Below are 21,188 nucleotides of genomic sequence, written 5' to 3'. Positions count from 1 at the left end.
GAAAAGTTGGTGGCCCATTGTCTCATAAACGCCCATAACTATCAAAATAATCTATATTTGTCATGCTGTACTTTCCTCATATGTGATGAAAGTAGAATATAATAACATGTGAAGACCAGTTTGTGAGCATGCTCATCAAGATGCCCCTGATAACACTGGTTTACGGTCCTCATGTGTGGTCTGTTAATCCACTCTTAACATGTACAATATTGGTCTCAATGGGGACATTTTGGGCTTTTTAAATAGTTTCCTGCCAACATGTGAATGCATAAAGCATTCACATGTTGGGAATTTATCCTTGGCTCTTATAATACTTTAAGAATAAAGTGTGCAGCCCAAATACCCTCACTCTGAAGGAGGAAAGTGTCCACATTGAAACATTCGATCCCACTGCCATTACAGCACAGCTTTTCACATCTGCTAACCAATGACAGCCCCAAGGTGAACACGTGCTCCCCATGGCATTTCATATTGAGAGAATGCTTCACATTTTCAGGCCTTTTTTTTAACAAACTGGAAAATAATGAATATTTGGTAGTGATGATCAGGACTGAAAATGGTTAAAAGATTTAACTATAAAAGTGGAAAATAATATTAAGACAAAATATTTGAAGGCTGTTTTTTGACAAGAATATTATCATTATTATCAATATTATAATATCAGAGCAACTTTTATAAACAGGGGTTAAAAACAGGTATTAGAATAAGAACTGAAGTGAAAATGCAGGGTCAACAAAAGACAGTCATAAACACAGCGATATAAAGACGTAACACTCGTTTTCATATTGTTTAAGTATCTTTACTATAATTACACAGACAAAAACAATGTACAATAGCTGGATGTTTCAGGGTGCTTCATCTCATAACGTCATTATCGTTACACAAAATGAAGCGGCACACGCCGCACTGCACAAAATGCTTATTCAGTACAAAATTTGAAAAGATGCATGTCAATGAAGAACCAAAAGCACATTTACAGTGATTTACATAAACTCAATCCACCAGTATGATCACACGAGGATACTCACTCTCTTTCAAGCACTTCACTCTGACACCAAATAAAAATATAGTTTTCACCACTTAGTTTGGTGAAAGTAGATGATTCATGGCCGTTTAAAATGTGAAGTTAAGTTGGCATTGTGTTTTAGCATTCAGATACTTTTGATCCTATAAGAGCATTTTTTGGACATTCAATCAATTCAATTTGCCACATCTAGTACTTTTGAAATCTCAAATGTGTTTACCCACAGTAAATTAACTAACCTATTTTCAGAGAATAGGCGGAGCAGTGAAACTGAGCTGACATTTTCTTCTAGTTTAAGGATACTGACTAAATGAAGGCACAGTTTAATGAAAAGAGCATGTGTGAGATTAGTCTGTATACACAGCTAATGAGAGGACTCCTTTTCAAATGATTTGACCCATTCAATAACTCTCAGCTGGTCCACTCTAACGGAAATACTTACATCACTTTTATTTGTTTGTTTTTAATCGCAACTCCATTAAGTGACATATATTAAAAGACACACAGTGTGCCTGTTCTGACATTGTCTTAAAGGAGAGGCAGGAATTAGGTTAGTAAAAATGGTCTCTGGGGGTCTTCAATATTTAACAAAATAAAAAAAGGACCAGTTGGCCACTCTAATGTAGCCTACAATGCTTCCCAATCAACATGTGTGTGGAGCTTGAATGAGAACCAGTTGTTGATGCGCTCGTCTGCTTCCTCCCGCCCTCTTGTCACTGTCTGCTCAGGCAGATCGGGAGGCTGCGTGCGATTGTATGCAGCAAATCATAGCACCAAATTGTTAGCACCCCCCCTTCAGAGTTGGGGGGTGCTGATGGTTGTGGACAGAGGAGAGGGTCCAAGCTTACGCCCGCTCTTTGCGCTTCAGTTTGGAGGACTTCTTCGCCGCACCGTTCTTGTTGAGCAGCTTCAGCACTTTCTCCTTGTGGTCCAGCACCTTCATCATGGTGTCTCTGGCCTCGGTCACCTGGTCCATCACCAGCTTACAGCGCTGCATGTTACCCTGAGAGAACACACACACACACACACACACACACACACACACACACACACACACACACACACACACACACACACACACACACACACACACACACACACACACACACACACACACACACACACACACACACACACACACACACACACACACACACACACACACACACACACACACACACACACACACACACACACACACACACACACACACACACACACACACACACACACACACACACACACACACACACACACACACACACACACACACACACACACACACACACACACACACACACACACACACACACACACACACACACACACACACACACACACACACACACACACACACACACTTTTATAGATTTGAATAGTGATGACACAGAGGCCACACCCACAAAGCATGGTAAACTACAGTTAACGCCTTGTGGTTGTATGCCTCTGCTAACCTCCCCAGTTTCACTTTTCATTCATGACTATCGCAGACGCTCATAGCCTCATTATGTCATCATTAGCTTTCTCAGAAAAGAGAGAGCAGAATGCGCAGCTGCTACCAGTGGATCTATATTGTAGAAATATGATAAATAATCTAAATAACTAATAAATTGATGCGTGTGCAGTCAAACTACAAAAAGATGAGCTTATTTGCTGCCACCTGAGGGTATTATTGTGGAAATTTGAAAATGAAAAGATGAAATTAACATAATTTCCAGTCTAGTTAGGGCCAGTTCACAATGGTAATGATCTTAGTTAACTAAACGTGTTCGCATTTAATTGATAAAGATACCGTTGATGAGCAATGGCTGCAAACACCTGGGCAGAGAAATATCTGCAGGAACAACCCTACCTGTATGAGCTCGTTGATCCGGTGCAGGTCATCATCAGAGCCCGCCCTCTTCTTGGGGATCAGGCCCTCCTGCAGCGTGGAGAGGCGGCTGTACACATCATGCTCCAAACTCGACTGCAGAGAGAAAGAAAGACATTAGTGTCCAGAGGGATCAACAGCACAGTAGTGTTCTGTTGTTGCAGGTCTGGGGTCAGCACTCACCAGCTGCCTGAGCTGTGCAGCACACAGGTGGATTTTCCAGCCTTGTGCTCGGCATGCCACTCCTCTCTGGTTGGCCATATCCTGCAGGCTGCCCTTCTTCTCTTCTGTTAGAAGAGCAAAAGGATTGTTGATATGAAGTGTACATCTTTTTAATAGGAAAATATAACCGTTCTTGTGTCACTGTCCACGTACCTGAACCACACAGACTCTCCAGGCCTTTATCATGATATCTAAAGTGTCACTAATAATCCAATTGCCAAAAAACAAAGTGAAAAGAGTTCCTTTATAGCCACAGGAAGTGTGTATTTTTTCACATTGAACTGTTACTCTATATCAACAACAGATTTAAAGCTGAATGTCCTCAAGGGGATGTTCCTTCAATCAGAAGTACATAGCTAACAAATATGAAGACAAGATGGTTTTATTTCAGATATGAAAGATTTCCCCTTTGCATGAGTGATTGTGAAGATAAGAGAATCGAGTATTGACAGTAAGTATTCTTGAATATTCCTAACTTTAAAAAACACAACTTCCTAAAGTTTATATGTTTATAATGAACTTTCAACACTTGACACAAACCGAGAGCACAAGCATTTTTCTAGGAAGTTACTGACCTTTGACCCGGATGTCGCTGTACCTCTGGAAGTGGTGGTAGGCAGCTTTCCAGGGGTTCCTGTAGTGCCGCAGCAGAGTGACAGGAGGGCGGGGCTTCACTGGAACATAACGCACTCCTTCCTCATCTGCAAGACAAACGAGTGTTGATAACACATCATCATTTTCATCAGTGATGTCATCATGGGGTTACATACCAACATATTCTCTGGGGGGAGACTCGCGCCGCTCCGCCCGGCCGGTGATGGGCCTGCCGGGAGCCTTCTCCTCGTCGGTGCTGTTGGTCTCCACCATCTCGCTCTCCTCCGTGGAGATGACATGCTGCTGCTTGCGGGGCTTCTTCCTGGGGGAGGCTCCAGGGATCAGATCAGCGGAGGCAGGAGCACTCAGGGAGGAGGCCTGGGTGAGGCCAGGGGTGGAAGACAAGTTTGCATTGGGATCTGAGAGGAAGAAATAAACACATCCATTATTTGTGTACATTTTGATTGCTTTATGTTTGTGGATTTCCTATAGTTTTACTGGAATTCATTTTTTGATTATTTTTATTTCATGCAATTTTTAGCATGCAAAAATGGATAACCTCCTTTCCACTGTCATCAAAAAGAAATCAATTATGTGCTTGCCAAGTTTTATTTTATTATTATTTTTTTATGAAATCATGTTCATTTGTCCTGTGTAGTGTATGTCATTTTTATTTTACAGTTTCTATTTATAAACTTGCACAATATATTGAAAGTAAGGTTGAAAAAGGTGTAATAACAGAGTGATAACATAATTATTTTTTAAATATTCAATAAAAACTATTAGTTACAAAAACACAGGACCATGAGAAACATTCCCCGGAGACTGGTGCACTGCTCACCTGGCTGCGAGGTGTCCATGCTCTCCATCTCCTGCTTGATTTTTAGGTCTGGGCAGGTGGAGCTGGCAGCACAGGCTGCAGTGCTGCTGGCCGCAGGCTGGGTGGGGGAGGCCACAGTGTTGGCCATTGAAGCTGCGATGGGGGGGGTCACAGCCATGGCTGCCGGCAGCGCTGAGAGCACAGTGGAGGGCTGCGAGGGGGGGGCGGGCCCCGGCTGGGCCAGCAGGGTGGGGATAGCTTGGGCCAGGTGCTGAGCGTTGGAGGACAGAGCATGCTGCTCTCCTCCCTGGGAAGACAGGGCCTCTACTGTAGCCATGACAGGGGGGGCCACCCCCATGTGAACCTCACCTTTGGCTTTCAACCTGAGAGAGAAAGGTTTTAGACTCGTATCAGAACTTATAATGACAGGACATGAATATGGATAGATGTGATGGGGGCTCACCCTGCAGGTCGGGGAGATCCTGCTCCCCTCACACCACTCTCCATTCTGCCTCCACTAGGGTCACTGGGCTGGGCGGGGATCAGGTTCTTACGAACACACCTGAAACAAAGATGAGCAGGGGTGGTTTGGTAAAAGAGAAAAACATTTAGCCATCCTGTTTGACCTTTTTGACTTCTGTCAAATGTCATTTATATAATTTAATGCTTTGCCACTGGTCAGCCTTGTTTAGTATAGACAGAGCAGTCTAAAACGAAGTGTCTGGTTAAGGTATATAATTAGGTCAGGGTTAGGGTGACCACAGTCTGTAACTAGAAAATGCATTTCCTGCAGAAAATGCGTGCGAATGCTGTAAACTGTGAACATTTGTGGCTGAATTTAGCTGAAAATGCAGAAAAAGCTGAATATGTTATTAGCTGAATGGTAGCTGCTTTTAGCTACAAAAACCAAGTAAGTGTGTTGCTGAACTTAGCAGAGAAATGCAGAAAAGTGAAATGATTTGAATGAAATTGTTACAGCTCAAATGCATTGCAATGACTTCCATGTTAAAAAAAGACTTTAAAAATCTGAATATAACATATTTTGAAAAAGTTGAAAGTTTCCCATCATGTGCTGAAAAGGCTGAATAGTTTGATATTTGAATGGTTCCTGCAGCTGAAATTAGGCTCAAGGAGTTAAATAAAGATATTAAATGTAAGTAGTAGTGAATGAATGTTTACAAACACCTGTGTGTGTAAACCCAGAGATCAAAGGTTACCATGGTGACGACTTATGACGATTTACCAACTGCAGCACTGAGTCCCATTAAGAATGCATTGAGGATTATATCTGACCATTTTGCCACCTGTTAAAAAACTATGGCTCCTATAAAAAAAAATTACCAGACTGTGAGCATCAGGGAACCCCAATGAACTGATATATGTTGTTTTTTTGGTTTTGTGTGTAAAATGTGAAGATGGGAGCAGTTTGTCTAAAGTGTACTTCTCTCTGTTCTGAAGAAAGATCCGGATGTTTTTAACATGGGAATCAATTGGGAGACTTTTTGTCTCTTCATGCCCTTCAGGCATTTTGTTTAATATTATTTCTTAATTATTTTTTTTTCCAACCTAGGAGAGGTTTTCCTACGTTTTTCATGAAAAATTATGTCTGAGGAGTGTAGGGTTTGGGAATTATGGCAAGTTTAAAACATTTTTGGGGAAGAATTTCAAGCACTCCTGCACTCCGTTTTGAGATCAAAGCACTCTAGACTTAACGAGCTGCTCCATCCACACTAATGTTAAAATCTGAAAAAGGCCTCTCTACCAAGCTCCAAACTAAGTTAAATATCTCAAAAAGTTTTATAGCTGAAGGTCTTGTGATCATTTGAAAGTTGGAATGAAGTGTCTAGCTGAAAGTATGTGGAAGGAGTAGCATTTGGCGCAAGGTGTAGGAAAAGAGGATTTGAAGGCTCCTCCCATTGACTTCCATATTAAAAAAAGAGTTTAAAAAGTTGAAGGTTTCCCATCGATTCCTGAACAGGCTGAATAGTTTAATATTTGAATGGTTTCTGTAGCTGAAAATAAGCTGAAGTTATGGAGAGCCAAAGTATTGGCTGAAATAAGAATAAAGATTTGAAGAACTATAGTGGAATGCTGTGGCACAGCATTCGCACTAATGACTCAGCAAATAGGCAAGAGATACGCATTATGTGACATATTATTTGTAAGCATCTAACTTCAAACAATTATGGAGCCTGAAGTCAAAATGGACAAAATGTTTTTTATGCAGTGTATAAGCACTTGCAGAACTGTGGGAATACAAGTTAAGAGGTTTAGGATTTGAACATGTCTCATGTACTGTTCTTCTACTCACCCTTCATTAGCGGGCTTCTTGCGGAGGATGCTGGGTCTCGGGGAGGAGACCAGGGTGGGGGCTCCTCCTACCCCTGCCTGGGCGTGTGCCTGCACCATGGTGGCAACTGGCTGGGTGGAGCTGAATGTGCTGCTGATGGGGCTGGCTACAAAGCCATCGGCCAAAACAACCCCTGAAGAAAATCAAACATGCGTTACATGCAGCCAACATCTCAAGTGTAGCACTCATCAACACCATGATGTTTCACTGAGGCAGTAAAGAGAGGTGCAGTGATGACCTATTGTTGTAGGCCGACTCGGAAGTTAGCATCGCAAGGGCTCCCTCTACAAAAGCCAATGGGATTTTCTATCGGATTTTGGAATATTTCCCAAAATAAGCTCCATGGCAAACATCTGTTTAAGATAATTACACGTTTTGATCAGCGAAATAAACTGCAGATATTTACACCACTTCTATAATTGTTGAAGCTTAAATGCAAAGTCCACTTCACGTCATGTGACTTCCGCTAAGCCAAAGGCTGCTAATGTTGACATTTAAGAGTAGGGTATTTACTGACGTGCAACAACACATTAAAATCTCTTAGCTTGTTTTAACAGCAGACATTATTTTAGGAACCCATCAAAAAACAAGTTAAAAAAAACTGTTGACTTTGAGACATTCGAACCAGGAGTGTTAAAATCCTGACTCATTCTGTGGTTTAGGACTCATCCCTGCACCACTATGTGTGTTTAGTAATCACCAGGTTTTGCTTCAGACTGCGCTTGCTGTTGCTGAGTGACCATGGGGCCCTGCTGTAGTCCCTGTGTGCCGATGGGAGAGGACGTGTGCAGGCCCTGGACTCCTATAGGTGTAGGCTGAATGCCCTGTGCAGTGATTGGTGCTGGCTGGATCCCTTGGGTGCCGATTTGTGCGGATGGGAGACCGATGCGATCCACTGCCATCAGCTGCATGTGGTTCAGATGGACGGTAGTCGCCACGCCTACTCCAGCCTGGGTGGGCAGCGTTGAACTAGGAGCTTGAGGAGTAACTATGTTGAGAGGGGGAAGTCATGTGAGATGTTTGTGTAACATGTTTAACCCTCATGTTAAACATTCCACATTCAAAGTACTGAGTTCAGAATATTGTGTCAACATCTTAGCTACAGTCCAAGCTTTTAAATGGCAAGTCAAATAATAAAGTGTATGTTACCAGTAGAACAGCATTGTTAGCAGAGCTTACCAGGGTACTGGCGGATGGTAGAAACAGAGCTGCTGATGGGCGTGTAGGTGTGTGCCAGAGGGTACGACGAGGAGTATGCCGGTAGGAAATACTGGAACTGCACGGGCACAGGCGGCCTTCAAAGTAAACATACATAATGATTCAGACAAGCAGAATGAATTCATCGTCATCTGAATAAGGTATCTCTATTACTCAGGTAAATGCATATTTGTCACATTACATTTTTTCTCTTAAATACTTAATTACTTACAATCTCATTTAGTGGGAATGCTGATACAGCATTCCAACTATATGTTATGCTACGGACGAAAAGTTTATTATTCCGTCCAATTATTTTGGCCCTCTTCTCCTCCCACATTCAACATCGCAGAAACTCCGTTCAAACATCAAAACGTTCAGCTCGGTCGGGAATCGACTGCTATTACTTTTATCATTCATAACTTTCATAATTCCAGAGATACATCCCATAATACATCACATTTTTAACATTTGAACTTTAACATTGCGCAGCTCGTTAAGTTAGAGTGCGTGATGTCACAGCTAGAGGGTAGGAAATCTTGAAATTTCCCTTCATATTTTTTTTTTTTAAAACTGCCATAATTCCCAAACCCTACATTCCTGAGACATCATTTTTCATGAGAAACATAGGAAAACATCTCGTAGCTTGAAAAATGACAAATAATTAAGCAAAATAATTAAACAAAATGGGTCAATAATTGATATGACGATTATTAAATACGATTATTCATTGACTTTGAAAAAATACATTTATTGAACTTTAAAACAAATACAAATAATAATTTGAACAGTATCTTTTTAACTGTTGATTACCCTGAACGTATCATTCAACTGAAAAACCAATACAAAAATAAATAAAATAAATGATACATTTAAATAAATAATATCAAAATAATAAATACCAATAAACAAGATCAACAAATATTTTGGAGCGCACTTCCACATATATAAATATGATAAATACAAATAAATGAGACCAAAATTAATTAGATCAAATATGTTGCAGTGCACTGTCACAACCTAGCAAAGCTAAATAATTGTTTTTTTCGATTATGTTGTTTTCGTAATTGTGGCAGGCCAAAATCGTAATTGCGATTAATTGCACAGCCCTAGTAAGAGGTTCATCTCTCATTCAGAACAATGAAACCTTTGAAGTCTAGGCACCTCGTTGATCGATCGATCTCTCTCTCTCTCTCTCTCTCTCTCTCTCTCTCTCTCTCTCTCTCTCTCTCCAGCCATGGCGACAGACCACTCGCCATGAAGCACGATGTCGCTGTAAGTCCAATGGACACGGTCCGATCGTCCCCCAATCTTCACTTGTATATCACCGGTCCATGCCTCATGCCCGCCATTAAACACGGTTTTCTCATAACTTCAGTGAAAATGCTCCAAATGGCCCAAAACTTCACGGGTTTGGTAGCGATGCAGCCATCAACGCATCTAAGCGTATTATGGGATGTCATCAAATGCCGTTGGCATGGCGACAGATCATTCGCCATCAAGTTAGTTCAAAAGTTTGCATTTCAAATATTCTGCTGCTTTTCCAAGCCTTTTTACTTTCTTTACTTCTCTCATCACACATTCAAGCCCCCAACACTGAGCTGCTGCATTACACCTGCCCTGGGAGATGAGCCTGAGCCCTTCTGCTTATTAGGAGCCTCTACATCTACGCAAAAAACTTTTTAGAACAATGTCTTCTCTCCCCTGCAATTTACTATAGACTCGCCAGCATTGTATTTATAATCCTGCAGTTAGGAAATGGAGGCAGTGTCACTTGGTCATTGGAACCCTCACTATGTCGCTTTAACAAAGTTATGATCTGTTGATATCCTTTTGTCATCTTTGCTTAGTTTGATCTAAAATGTTGTATGGTTAGGTTTTTTTTCCACCATTACCTGCTCTTCCTGTCCACACCTACCCGAGCCGCTCTATCTGCGTGGATCTAGGGATTGCAACGCCTGTCAGAGGAGTGGTTGACCATGTTGGTGCAGACCCAAATACTTAAAAGAAGCACACTTCTTTTGTGGCTTATGGCAGTATAAAATAATGGCAAAAAAAGGATGAAAGAGCTCTTTTAATGGATAAACGTCTCTAGTGCTGGTGGTGGCTCGAATCAGCTTTTTTTTTACATTAGGTTTTCAAACATAACAAGTGGATATCAGATGTCTACTACCATGTTATGGTTGTCTATTTTTTCCTGGTATAACCGTGTCAATTGCTCAACATTGTGTGCTCACCTGATGTCACTTCTGGCCTCCATGGTGACGGGGTTAGGAGACGGCCGATGGCCAGGGATGGGGATGAGGTTGGCTCTGTCTCCGGGGTAGTCGGGCTGCACACGAGATGAAGAGTGGGCGATGGGCTGAGGGACTACTTTAGCTGGAATAGGTAGCAGAAAGATGAGTTTAAAACCCGATTTATTCATTTACGTTAAGATAATGCCTGTGAAGCACACAGCCGGGTTCCATCCAAAGACACCAAACATTACATTACATGTCACTTGTTAGACGCTTTTATCTAAAGCGACTTACATACTCAATACTGTGGACAATCCCCACAGGAGCAATTTGGGGTGAAGTGTCTCAGGGACACAACGACATGCTGACTGCAGTGGGGTTTGAACCTGTTTGAACCTGATCCCAACACCAACGCACAAACCACTGCGCCACACGCCAAACAATCCTCTTACCAACAGGGATGGCCGAGGTGGTCACAGCTGTAGCATGAGAGGAGTGCGATGCCATCGTCATGGTGACAATAGTGTTACTGTTCATTTGTGAATGCGGAACAGAGCCTAAAAAAAATGAGGACGACAATATTATTTAATAAATGTGGAAGAATAACTGCACAGATTTAAGTTTCATTGTGTTCTTCTTGTAAAACATTTTTATAGCTGGTATTAATTAATATATAAAATACCTATTGTGGTTGTTGATGGCACAGTGTTAGTGGCAACTATTGGAGCCACAGTAGCTGCAGCTACCGGTGTCACAGGACTGAACATGGGCTTCTGTAGGAAACAAACACTTTTTAGTTCAGTCAGTGTTTTGAATGACTTTTCATTATTTATATTCATATTTTGCAGACAGCCATCAAGAAGCAGTAACCTGTGTCATGTGCGGAGGCTGAGGCTTTTGAGATCCAATGGCCGGGTGAGACGGCAGCGTGATCCGCGTGGCGTTGTCCCGGGATGTCTGAGACCTCTGAATGCTGACCGTGGGGGGAGGGGGGTGAATGGTCAGCCCTGGACGCCTGGGGAAAAAATGACAGCCCCTTTAGAGCATAGATTGAGGCTCAGGCACCTTTCGATTAAAGTAATGAAGACATGGTCAGATAAAAAAAATCTCTATGTTAAACAAACGGTCATCAGTTTGAATGACTTTTCTTCTGCTATCAACTGAACTCTTTTTCCAGAGGCCTGTACTACGAAGCAGGATTTTCTCTTAGCGGGCTAACTTCAGGGAAAACTCTGGGTTTCCGGTCCTACGACGCTGGTTCTCTTTTTAGCGGGCTAGATCTCCATGGTAACTTATGCTGAGCGGCTAACCTGGGGGGTATACTACGAATCTAGTTCAACATATCCTGGATATGTTTTGAGTTATCCTGTTGACTTAATCCAAAAACAAACCGCTCTCGCTAAACTGTCCTACGACGCTGGCTATCAACTCGATCGCAAGCCAGCCGTGTCCTATCTAGTTAGGTGCGCGTTCACATGAAAGGGGTGGTATCTGGAGCATTCGACCAATCACAAACATGGAGAAGCGTTCTGACAGCGCAGCGTCATACTTCCTGAATGAAAAGTCAACTAATATTAGACACATATGAAGACGTTAAACTTTAAACATCCATGACTTAAACACTTTATCCAGGATAAAAGCCACATAGCTGCAGCTGCAAGATGAATACAGCTGGTAACAGAAAAAGTGTTTGAATGCGTACATTAACAGGTTTATGATATCACTGCTAAGACACGAGTGGATCTGACTTTAATTACATTTGACTCAAGTGTTTCGTCAACTTAATGTGTTGCTTAAAATAATACTTCTGCATACAGTACGTGACACTGTGAGTGTTGCACGGCCAGATACGGCTCAAGAAGCTGACTCAGATAAGGAAATATATGATACATTATGATGTGATATGATATGAATGATAATGGGACACATCGACGTCTGCACTCACAGTGCCGTGGACTGTACGTAATGTTACTTTGATCCGGTTACTTATGTTGTGGCAGATATTTAAGTAAGCTTTCTTAACATAATAGTATAATAATAGTATAATAGTTATAGGCTAATAGTCAGATTGCTCTGAAGATGGGAGATGATATTCTATTCATTTTCACGTTCACACAGTCGGTGATTTTGGCCAGCCGTCTTTCCTGCAACGGCAGTTTAAACTGTATTTCCTCCGCACACTGAGCTCTGATTGGTCAGCAGGCGGTGCTTTCACTGAGTTGATCTCTTATCCTGGAACCTATCCTGCTTCGGAGCAGACTAGGTTCCAGGATAACCGTGTTTTACCGATCTAGCCCGCTAAAAAGTGAACCAGCTTCGTAGGACCGGAAACCCCTGAAGTTAGCTTGCTAAACGAAAATCTTACGAAGCAGGATTTTCACCGGTCAAATGTTGCTAACCCCGCCCCTTTTATGTGAACACGCACCCAACTAGATAGGACACGGCTGGCTTGAGCGATCCACTTGATAACCCGCGTCGTAGGACCGTTTAGCGAGAGCGCGTATGTTTTGCATTAGGCCAACCGGCTAACTCAAACATATCCAGGTTATGTTGAACCGGCTTCGTAGTACAGGCCTCAGGACTCACTGAACAGAGTGTGTTCCTTTTCATTTCCTTCAAGATGTGCCCCTTCACACTTTATCGCTCTGTTGTTCTTATAATGACTTTACAATTATGTTGCCACTATTACAGCCAGTAACATGTTGGTTAGTTTAGGATATAATTAAGCAATAGCTCACGACAGGCCGTGGTATATGCTCATTATATCACAGCTAAGGGGCGTGGTTCGGCCCGACGCGAAGCGGAGGGTCGACAACCCCCTTAGCTGTGATATAATGAGCATATATCACGGTCTGAAGTGAGCTATTGCTTTTATAAAACGGTTACCAAGTGTGGCAATATGAAAGAAAAATACACACTCTAATTTAAATAGTTTTTATTAGTAAATAATGATGTTCAAAATAAAATAGTCCCTCTGTTGCCTTCTGCACGAAACATAGTGCGAGGTGGTTGCTATGCAACAACACTAACAACAGCTAGCGAACATATTAGACAGAGAGCGTTGATCCATTATTTCGCTATTTATTTACATTAATGTGTATGTTGCCGTTTATTGTGCACCCACTGAAAAACTGTCCAGCATCAGTAGCATGGCTTACGTGGTTACTTGTATAGGCTGAGGTTGTTCTAGGCTGTTGGCGTGGCGAGAATATTGCTCCACTTTCTCCGGTCCCCGAGATTCGGCTTCCAGTAGCTCTGGAGAGAGCTTTCGCACCTGTGGCCACTAACGGTCATAATTTCTCTGCTTTGTTTCAAGACCCGCATCAGAAAGCTTTTGAATGGTGATACTTTTCCAGTTGGTCTACCTGCTCTTCACGTAGCTCTGCATGTCTTCGTTTAGCAGGGGGCTTTTGTTCTGGAGATAGGCACTCCTCCTCAAGCCACTCCTCCATAGTAAGACCACCCCGGAGGTCGAAGTTAATCTTAAATGTGTCCATGTTATGCTTTGTAAGTTTGTTTCGTAACGGAAGAAATGTAAATATATTTATAAACGGACAAGTCAAATCAAGCAATCTGATTGGTCGATAGCGTTTTTGCAGACCTTTTTGATTACAGATTTGAAAACATCGTTGCTTGCTTTAAAAGTAGCACAATTAATTATGTCAAACCTTGGAAAGTATCTAGATATCCCTGCCCTAATGCCAAAGGAACTGCACACTGAATATGTTTTGCCGTTTGATGTCTATGTCTGAACCGTTGCGTAAAAAGGAGGGTTTCTGCTCTGTTACTTCTCCGCTGCTTTCTTGTTCCAGTTTGAAAAGCAAACTGCAGGCAGTTTGCTAGTCGGGCCAACTGTATACTGTTTATCTCAGACGCGGAGGGATACTGAGTTGTTGTGAAAAGTAACTTACAATTCTATCCGTGGTATACGCTCAGTATACCACGGCTAAGAACCAATCAGATTGCTTGATTTGGCTTGTCCGTTTTATAATAAAGTTTTAAAGTGAAGTGGTTCAAATGGTTAGATTCACACAAAGACCCATTGTTTTGAGGGAAAATGGTTTTTTTGTCATAAATGTGTGAATAAATAGAAAATGTATACAGAGGTAATAATCTACTGCCCCATTAACACAATATGAATACGCAAGTTATTAAGGCTAAATTCATACTATTTTTATAAAATGCTTTAAGCTGCACTGGATAAAGTTCTAGAGCCATAATAGGCGCGTTCACCCCAAGTACTTTGCCGTATTTAGTGCCGGCACTCCAGGGCATTTAGTACAGATCGCGTTCACACCGGAGTACTTTTCCCTGAGGGAAGATTACGCAAATGAGCCACTGACGTCACTTCGTCTTCTTCTGCTTTGGGTTTACTGGCAGGCCGCAAACAACTTCACGGCGTATACTGCCACCCGGAGTCCCCGGCCGGAAGTCCCCGGAGTTGGGGACTGGCTTCAGTAGAAGCTGCTGGGAGTCCCAGCAGCTTCTACTGAAGCCTTCCGAGTAAATCGCCGGAACGCCGACACCTCCTCATCTCCACCGCTCCCATGCTTTATTTTGTGTTGCCATAAGTTAGTCTCTCTGCATTTGTGCACTGGGCTAATGCTAATGCTAATAATGCTAATGCGAGGATAATAAAATGGCAGCTCTACAAAACATTTCAGAGTTGTACGGGGCGTGGTTTGCAATTCGCCCAGCCAATCAGAACTGGGGCACTTTTTTCGCCCAGGAAAGTACCATCTCTCAGCAGGCACTAAAAATGGGGGTAAAAGTTCCCGAGATTAAGTGCTCTTTTTGGTGTGAACGCGACATAAGGGGTACTAACGGAACTAAACGCGAAAAGTACGGTGAAAAGTACTCCGGTGTGAACGCGGCTATTGAGACTAAATATAGCACACATGGCTGATATTAAAGAATTGAAAGAACAATAGAAAAATCAAAGTTTCCATTAAGTCACAAGTATCTCTGTTGTTTTACTATACTGTTCAACACCTTGTCATCAGATTAAATACAGACGAACCTCTTATACAGTGTTTACACAAACATAATCTGTACTCAGTAGTGATGTTACGTACTGCGCCGAAGCTTCGGAGCGTGGTTCGAGTAATCCAGGATTTTGGTGAAGCGTGTATCGAGGCTTGTATCGTTTTAGGCCAGTGACGTCATCGATGACAAAAGAAGCCTCGCTGCCCAACAATACAGCGTGACTGCTTCAGATCGGTTGAACCACTGATACCTCACAGTTTTACAACACTCATATTACCCCTCCTATACCCGGGCCCGGTGCCACAATGGGATTAAGAGAGCTCAGACCCTCACTTATACCACCCCTGAAGATTGTTTGTTTGCATCACTTGCTGTTGTTTGTACTGTGTCGGGCTGTGGGTGTGTGTGCAGTTACGGAGCTGAGGCGGAGCAAAGCGGACTATATAGACTCAACACATCACTTAGTTTGGTTTCATAACCTGCTTATTTTTCGAGGTTTTAAATACAAGTTTGGCACCAAATTACACATCCCAATTAAAGCCATCTACAGACAGAAGGGAGAAGACCAGTGAGAAACAGAAATGCAGGAACGTGTTGATTGGCAAAGAGTAAGACAAAGTATATTAAGTGTAAAGTAATGCTTCAGTGTTTTCAGGTAGAACCAGCATATGGGCTGTTGCTCAGCTGGAAGGCTTTTGACTTTCAACCACAGGGTCCCTGGTTCAACGACTGGTCAATATATATATTTTTTTTTGTTTATAAAAGCGTCAGCTAAATGTAATAATGTTTACCAGCCTCCTTAGGCTTTTCAATCCTCAGGCTTTACTCATTGGGATAACAGTACAAGAAAGATCACACTGTTGAGATGTCATATCTGCCTGTTTTACACTCTTTGACCAACGTTGGTGTTCAAATGAAGCCTCATGAGATGAGCCCTTTTGCGAACCAATTGGTTGGAAAGCTTCAATGCTTCATAAGGCTTCATCTCGCCATCACTTGTACTCAGGTCCTCCCCAATACATTGTTGGACTGCTACTTACCCATGGGCCACCTCTGCAGAGTGTGTGACTGTCGGGCTGATGACCGGTGACTGGGTTCTGGTAGCTGAAATGGGGGCCACCACAGTTGGAAGCACAGCTGTAGATGTGGTTACAGCAGGGCGGGACTGTGGGAAAAGTATATGATTACACAAAACGTACTAAAAGGGTTTCAACATAAAATCCAAACATGTTCAGATTCAAGTATATCCAGGTACCTGAATAGTCTGGTGTATGATGTGTTGCACTGTGGGCCCGGGGCCCGCGCTGGCTCCTGTGACCGGCCGCAGGACCGTTTTGGAACTGGACATAACAGCTGCTGCAGCAGCCCCTACAGGGAGGAGGGAGACTATTGAAGGGAAATGCAGTGCTAGAAACAAACAGTTAAAGGACAACTAATGTATTTAATGTAAGGGGTGCAAAATAAGACTATATATTATAAGAATTTATATCGTAGTATGTTTTGGGATTTTTGAGGTATCACCGTATAACAAAATGAAAAGGGATACTCCAATCAGAACACCATTCCACCACCACTCTATTGGCAATATAGGGCAACATGTCACATATTTCTTTTAATGATGTGTTTATTGGCTCTACATAGTAAAGAAAGTGAAGTTGATGGCTGTGAGTTGATTTTTTGAGGGAACTGTTATGCTTAGTAACAATGAGCTGTGCAATAAAAAAAATATATGAGGAAAGATTTTTTTCAATCTGCTTTTCTGTTTTATTATTTGAAAGTTTTTTCACCTCTTGAATAAAAGGTGCCAGGTCATTTGTGATTTGATTTACCACAAATATACCCGTAAAGCTGGGAATGTACATCTTTGAAGAAACGTAATGCTAACATAACCTTTTACAACTTAACCGACATGAAGAAAGATGTAAAATGTATAATAAACAAACAGGCCTGGCATTCCGTTTTTATTAAATTATGCATACCTCGGGGTAAATGGGATGTGAACGTCTGGGGGGGGACTGAAGGGGTCCCGATCTGCAGAGCAGGGGCACTCCCCCGTATGATTTGAATGCTTGCTGGCATCAGGTGGTGTAAGTTGCTAGGGTGACCCTGAAACACAATAAAAGCAGCATACAGCTTTAGTCATCAGCAAGAAAGAGACCATGAAGACACCACAGCCTGCGGACAGTGAACTCACCTGCTGACCGCTGATAGTTGCCACAGGAATAGATTGGGTTGGAGGCATACCGCTTTCCATGGTGACAGTTAAATGACCAGGCACTTTGGGAGGGATGGGGATATGACCCTGGTTTGAAGCTGGTGCTGGGGCAATAAGACGACTTGGCATTGGTGATTTCAGGACAGCCTAAAGAGACAAAAAAGAATCGGTTTATTCTAACACTGAAGGGTGTTAAGAACATTATTAGAACATGTTGAGTGAAATCAATAAAAGGAATATTAAACAACATCTTGAAGGAGAACACCGTTACATTTTTATTTAAAACACTGTTTAAAGGCTAGAGTTTGCACATGGCCCCTTTTTAAATTAAATGAATTGGTGATATTAAGCTAAAAAAATAAGCTTGCAAAGTTCCTCAGTTTGAGACCTTCGTTCGGAGTAGTAGGTTTATAAAAGAAAAACAATCCTACGAATCTGGTTATTTTTTATATTTTCATCTCCCAATAAGGATGGTACATACTTTCCTATTCACATGTATACTACAGCTTTGAACAGTTACAGATGTAAACATCACCTTCATCTGCCCCTCAGTGAGGACTGCAGGCTGGCCCAGAGGGAGGTGCACAGGGGGGGCAGGCACAGTCACAGGAGTGCCAGGCTGGATGGACACAGTTTGGGGGGCAGCTTGTGGCTGGCCGTGTGTGTGTACTTGTGGGTAGGGTCTGACCACCATGGTCTCCTGCTTCTCATCTCTGAACGCCAAGGCCCCCCCGCCCCCAGCAGGTGGATGATCCTGCTGTCTATCAGCATCCCGACTGCTGTCAGCATCTGGACCTGCTAAGAAAACATGTTTGATTAAATAGGCATCTCCCTTGCCAGAAATGAAGCAACTAGTGAGTCATTGCTGTGAGGATCAGTTACCTGCTGCATTTGACTGCTGATTGATGGACACCAGGTTTCCAGCCGCGGGGATCTGAGGGGCTCCCCCGCCGGAAGCAGGCAGCCCGTGTCGGGGGAACTGCTGGGAGCTCATTTTAACTATTTATGACCTAAAATAATGTTAAGATTGGAGATTAATTAATTGCAGTAGCAGTCATATCTAATATATAATCAAGGTTTAAAGTCAGAACAATTGCCTTCCCTATATGAAACATGCACGACGGCTACAACAATAAGAGCATATCAGTGTTAACCCTTTAGGGGCGGCGCGGGGACATAAACAGGCTAATGGAGCGAATGGTGTGAATAAAACGGATACCGTTATGAATACAAATTACTATAAAAAACAATACATTGTTTTAGACCTTTTGTTTACCGTTATATGGTTAATAACATGACAGAACTGCTCGACAACAACTGTTTCGAAGCTTATCAAATACCATCTTTATGGGCACTTTAAAAAACGACTTTTCGACTGCCTGTGTCAAAATAACCAAACGCGATACCTGCTCGGTCACATAGAGCTCACTGTGGGCTCTGGTTTTTCCCCGGTAACCTTAAAACTAAAAAGCTACCTTGTTAGCCAGCTATGTTAGCTAGCAGCAGGCTAACGTTAGAATCGCTCATCCTGCTGTCGGCTGCTTCTCATGTTAAATGCCTGAAGTTTTTCAAGACTCAAACGGCGTATAGTTCATATGGCTAAGCAAACAAGCATGTCTCTTCGTGTGTGCAGATGTTACCGTATCGTGAAGGTACTAGGCAATGGTCGATTTGTGGATTACAATTTTTTCCATTCGTCTTTTCTTTTTTCCAACATGTAAGCCGGAAGATCGGCCAAGAAGAGCCGTCCCTCCCTGTTTCTTTCCACCAATTGGATAGGAGACTCTCAGATTGCTGACCAATCGTAGCAGCCGAAATGTTAAACTGCACTAGGGGGGTCGCTAGGAATTGCAATGCAAGTCCAGTCCACGGAAGTAGCCGAAGTAGCACCGGAGCTAACCTCGATCTAACCGGTTAGTAGTACTTCCAGTTGGCCACGGTTAGACACTGCACTGTGAATACTAGGCTACTTTTAAAATGTAAAACAATATTATGCACACACGTCCTTTACCGTTGTCGTACATGGCCAACGGTAAAGGACTTTCTCTGACGGCAAATATGAAAGTAAATATACACTCAATACAAGTAAATCTCTGGCATTCAGAATACTTGAAAAAAGTACAGATAGGCCTATACGAAGTAATTCCAAATTGAAATGAAGGAACATTTCTTAGGAGTTACATTATGTCATGCTGTTTGGATATTATTATGCCACAAGGGAGAATTATACTTTTGTGGCAGGTTAATGCCTACATAGCATAGATGTCGTAATGTATCTTATGTATGATGTTATGTAACATTTTAGTCTACAATTGCTGTCATATGAATGTCATGGAGTAAATATTTGTCTCTTGAATAAAGTGGACGTTTAAAGTAGCATACACTAGTACATAGGCTTACTAAAAGTAACCTCAAAGTTGTTCCTCTAAGCTGTAGGGCCTACGTAATACATTATTATTACTAGTTCCCTTCCCACCACTGCCATGAGCTGTGTCTTTAACAGAGTTTTGATATGAAACAGTACAGTGTTTACAGTGTAGTGAAATACTACTAAAAGTAGTCTGTCACATGACCATCGCCTTTCAGGTGGTCTCCCGCCTTCCAAAGTGATTGGAGCTGGCTGCTTGTCTTTAGTGCCCTGCGATCCTTTCAGTCAGACACTAGAGGGCGGTAGCCTCATACAGAAGTGTCTTAAGACTGTTATGTCTATGTCCTATGATTCTGACCTCCAGTCTGTGAAGAAAACTCCTAAAAATCGTTTTTTTCTTTTGACTGGCACAACATTTCAACACAGATTGAATTCAATTATAACATGAAGGATACCTGAATTCCAGTTGTTTGTACTGTCACAGCTTACTCCAATTGAATATAACAGTCGTAGTAAATGTTGTCACTAGGCTAACATGCTTTGCCTGCTACAATTCAAAGTGTTTTTCATAATGCCCATTTCCACTTAATAATATTTCAGACATTTTTCTGGTTGCAGTTCACTTTCCAAGACACACAGAGTAGCCTACCACATTGTCATTATAAGAAACTGTGGTTTGCATGCCTTGGGTAACCAGAATCAGAATACCTTTACTTGTCCCACAGAGTGGAAACTACATTTGTTACAGCAAAAAAAAGAGCCAAAGACAGCTTAATATTAACCAAGAGGCATGCATAAAAAAAGAATTACACAATTTACAAAATACACATCCTGTAACACTTCTGAGAGATATAGCAGCCAGGTATATATTGCACAGCTATTAACGGCCATATATATATATATATTGCCCATAATTGGTATTGCAAAACAAGGGGTGTTTAGGGGTGTGTGTCCATGGTGGTTATACAGTCTGACCGCTGCAGGAAGGAACGACCTGCGGTATCTCTCCGTGAGACAGCGGGGGTGCAGCAGCCTGTCGCTGAAGGAGCTGCACAGTGAGGACAGGGGTTGCGGTCGAATAGTCCAAAAATCAGCTCCGAAGTTCTAACCCTATCGTCTATTCCTTGACCTCTGAGTGAAACGTCATGGGGTTAAGGGATAGTGGATAGGAGAATTCAAAAGGATTTAGGAGAAGAGACTGCGGTACTTTAGAGAATCCGACTGCACTTTCACTATCCGACGTGTTTATGATGCGCCAGCGGACGTCATAAATGTGCGTCTGCTGCTGTGGGGAAACTATGGAAA

The 21,188-nt window shown here is 42.3% G+C and overlaps 1 protein-coding gene across 2 annotated transcripts; it reads right to left on the bottom strand.

Moving 5' to 3' along the window:
• Nucleotides 1–788: 788 nt before the first annotated feature.
• sap130a (Sin3A-associated protein a) lies at nucleotides 789–19,295 on the bottom strand. 2 transcript variants are annotated; one of them, XM_034140905.1, is made up of 21 exons: nucleotides 19,156–19,295; nucleotides 18,398–18,525; nucleotides 18,051–18,310; nucleotides 17,495–17,662; nucleotides 17,280–17,406; nucleotides 16,556–16,668; nucleotides 16,341–16,465; nucleotides 11,185–11,329; nucleotides 10,997–11,087; nucleotides 10,767–10,871; nucleotides 10,315–10,456; nucleotides 8,060–8,175; nucleotides 7,581–7,868; nucleotides 6,842–7,013; nucleotides 4,994–5,092; nucleotides 4,552–4,913; nucleotides 3,887–4,129; nucleotides 3,692–3,817; nucleotides 3,078–3,181; nucleotides 2,877–2,990; nucleotides 789–2,027 (listed from the first exon to the last, which is right to left on the bottom strand). In XM_034140905.1, exons 2-21 carry the CDS (start codon nucleotides 18,507–18,509, stop codon nucleotides 1,869–1,871), a joined length of 3,171 nt encoding a protein of 1,056 aa, XP_033996796.1. In that variant the 5' UTR covers nucleotides 18,510–18,525; nucleotides 19,156–19,295; the 3' UTR covers nucleotides 789–1,868. The 2 variants fall into 2 exon arrangements, with proteins under 2 accessions (XP_033996796.1, XP_033996795.1); XM_034140904.1 differs by having other exon boundaries at nucleotides 18,051–18,313; nucleotides 19,156–19,293.
• Nucleotides 19,296–21,188: the final 1,893 nt, after the last annotated feature.

This window comes from Trematomus bernacchii, unplaced genomic scaffold (assembly GCF_902827165.1).
Source record: "Trematomus bernacchii unplaced genomic scaffold, fTreBer1.1, whole genome shotgun sequence".
Taxonomy (NCBI): Eukaryota; Metazoa; Chordata; class Actinopteri; order Perciformes; family Nototheniidae; genus Trematomus; species Trematomus bernacchii.
The sequence above is the reverse complement of the archived record's forward strand: the minus strand, read 5'-3'. Positions and strand labels throughout refer to the sequence as shown.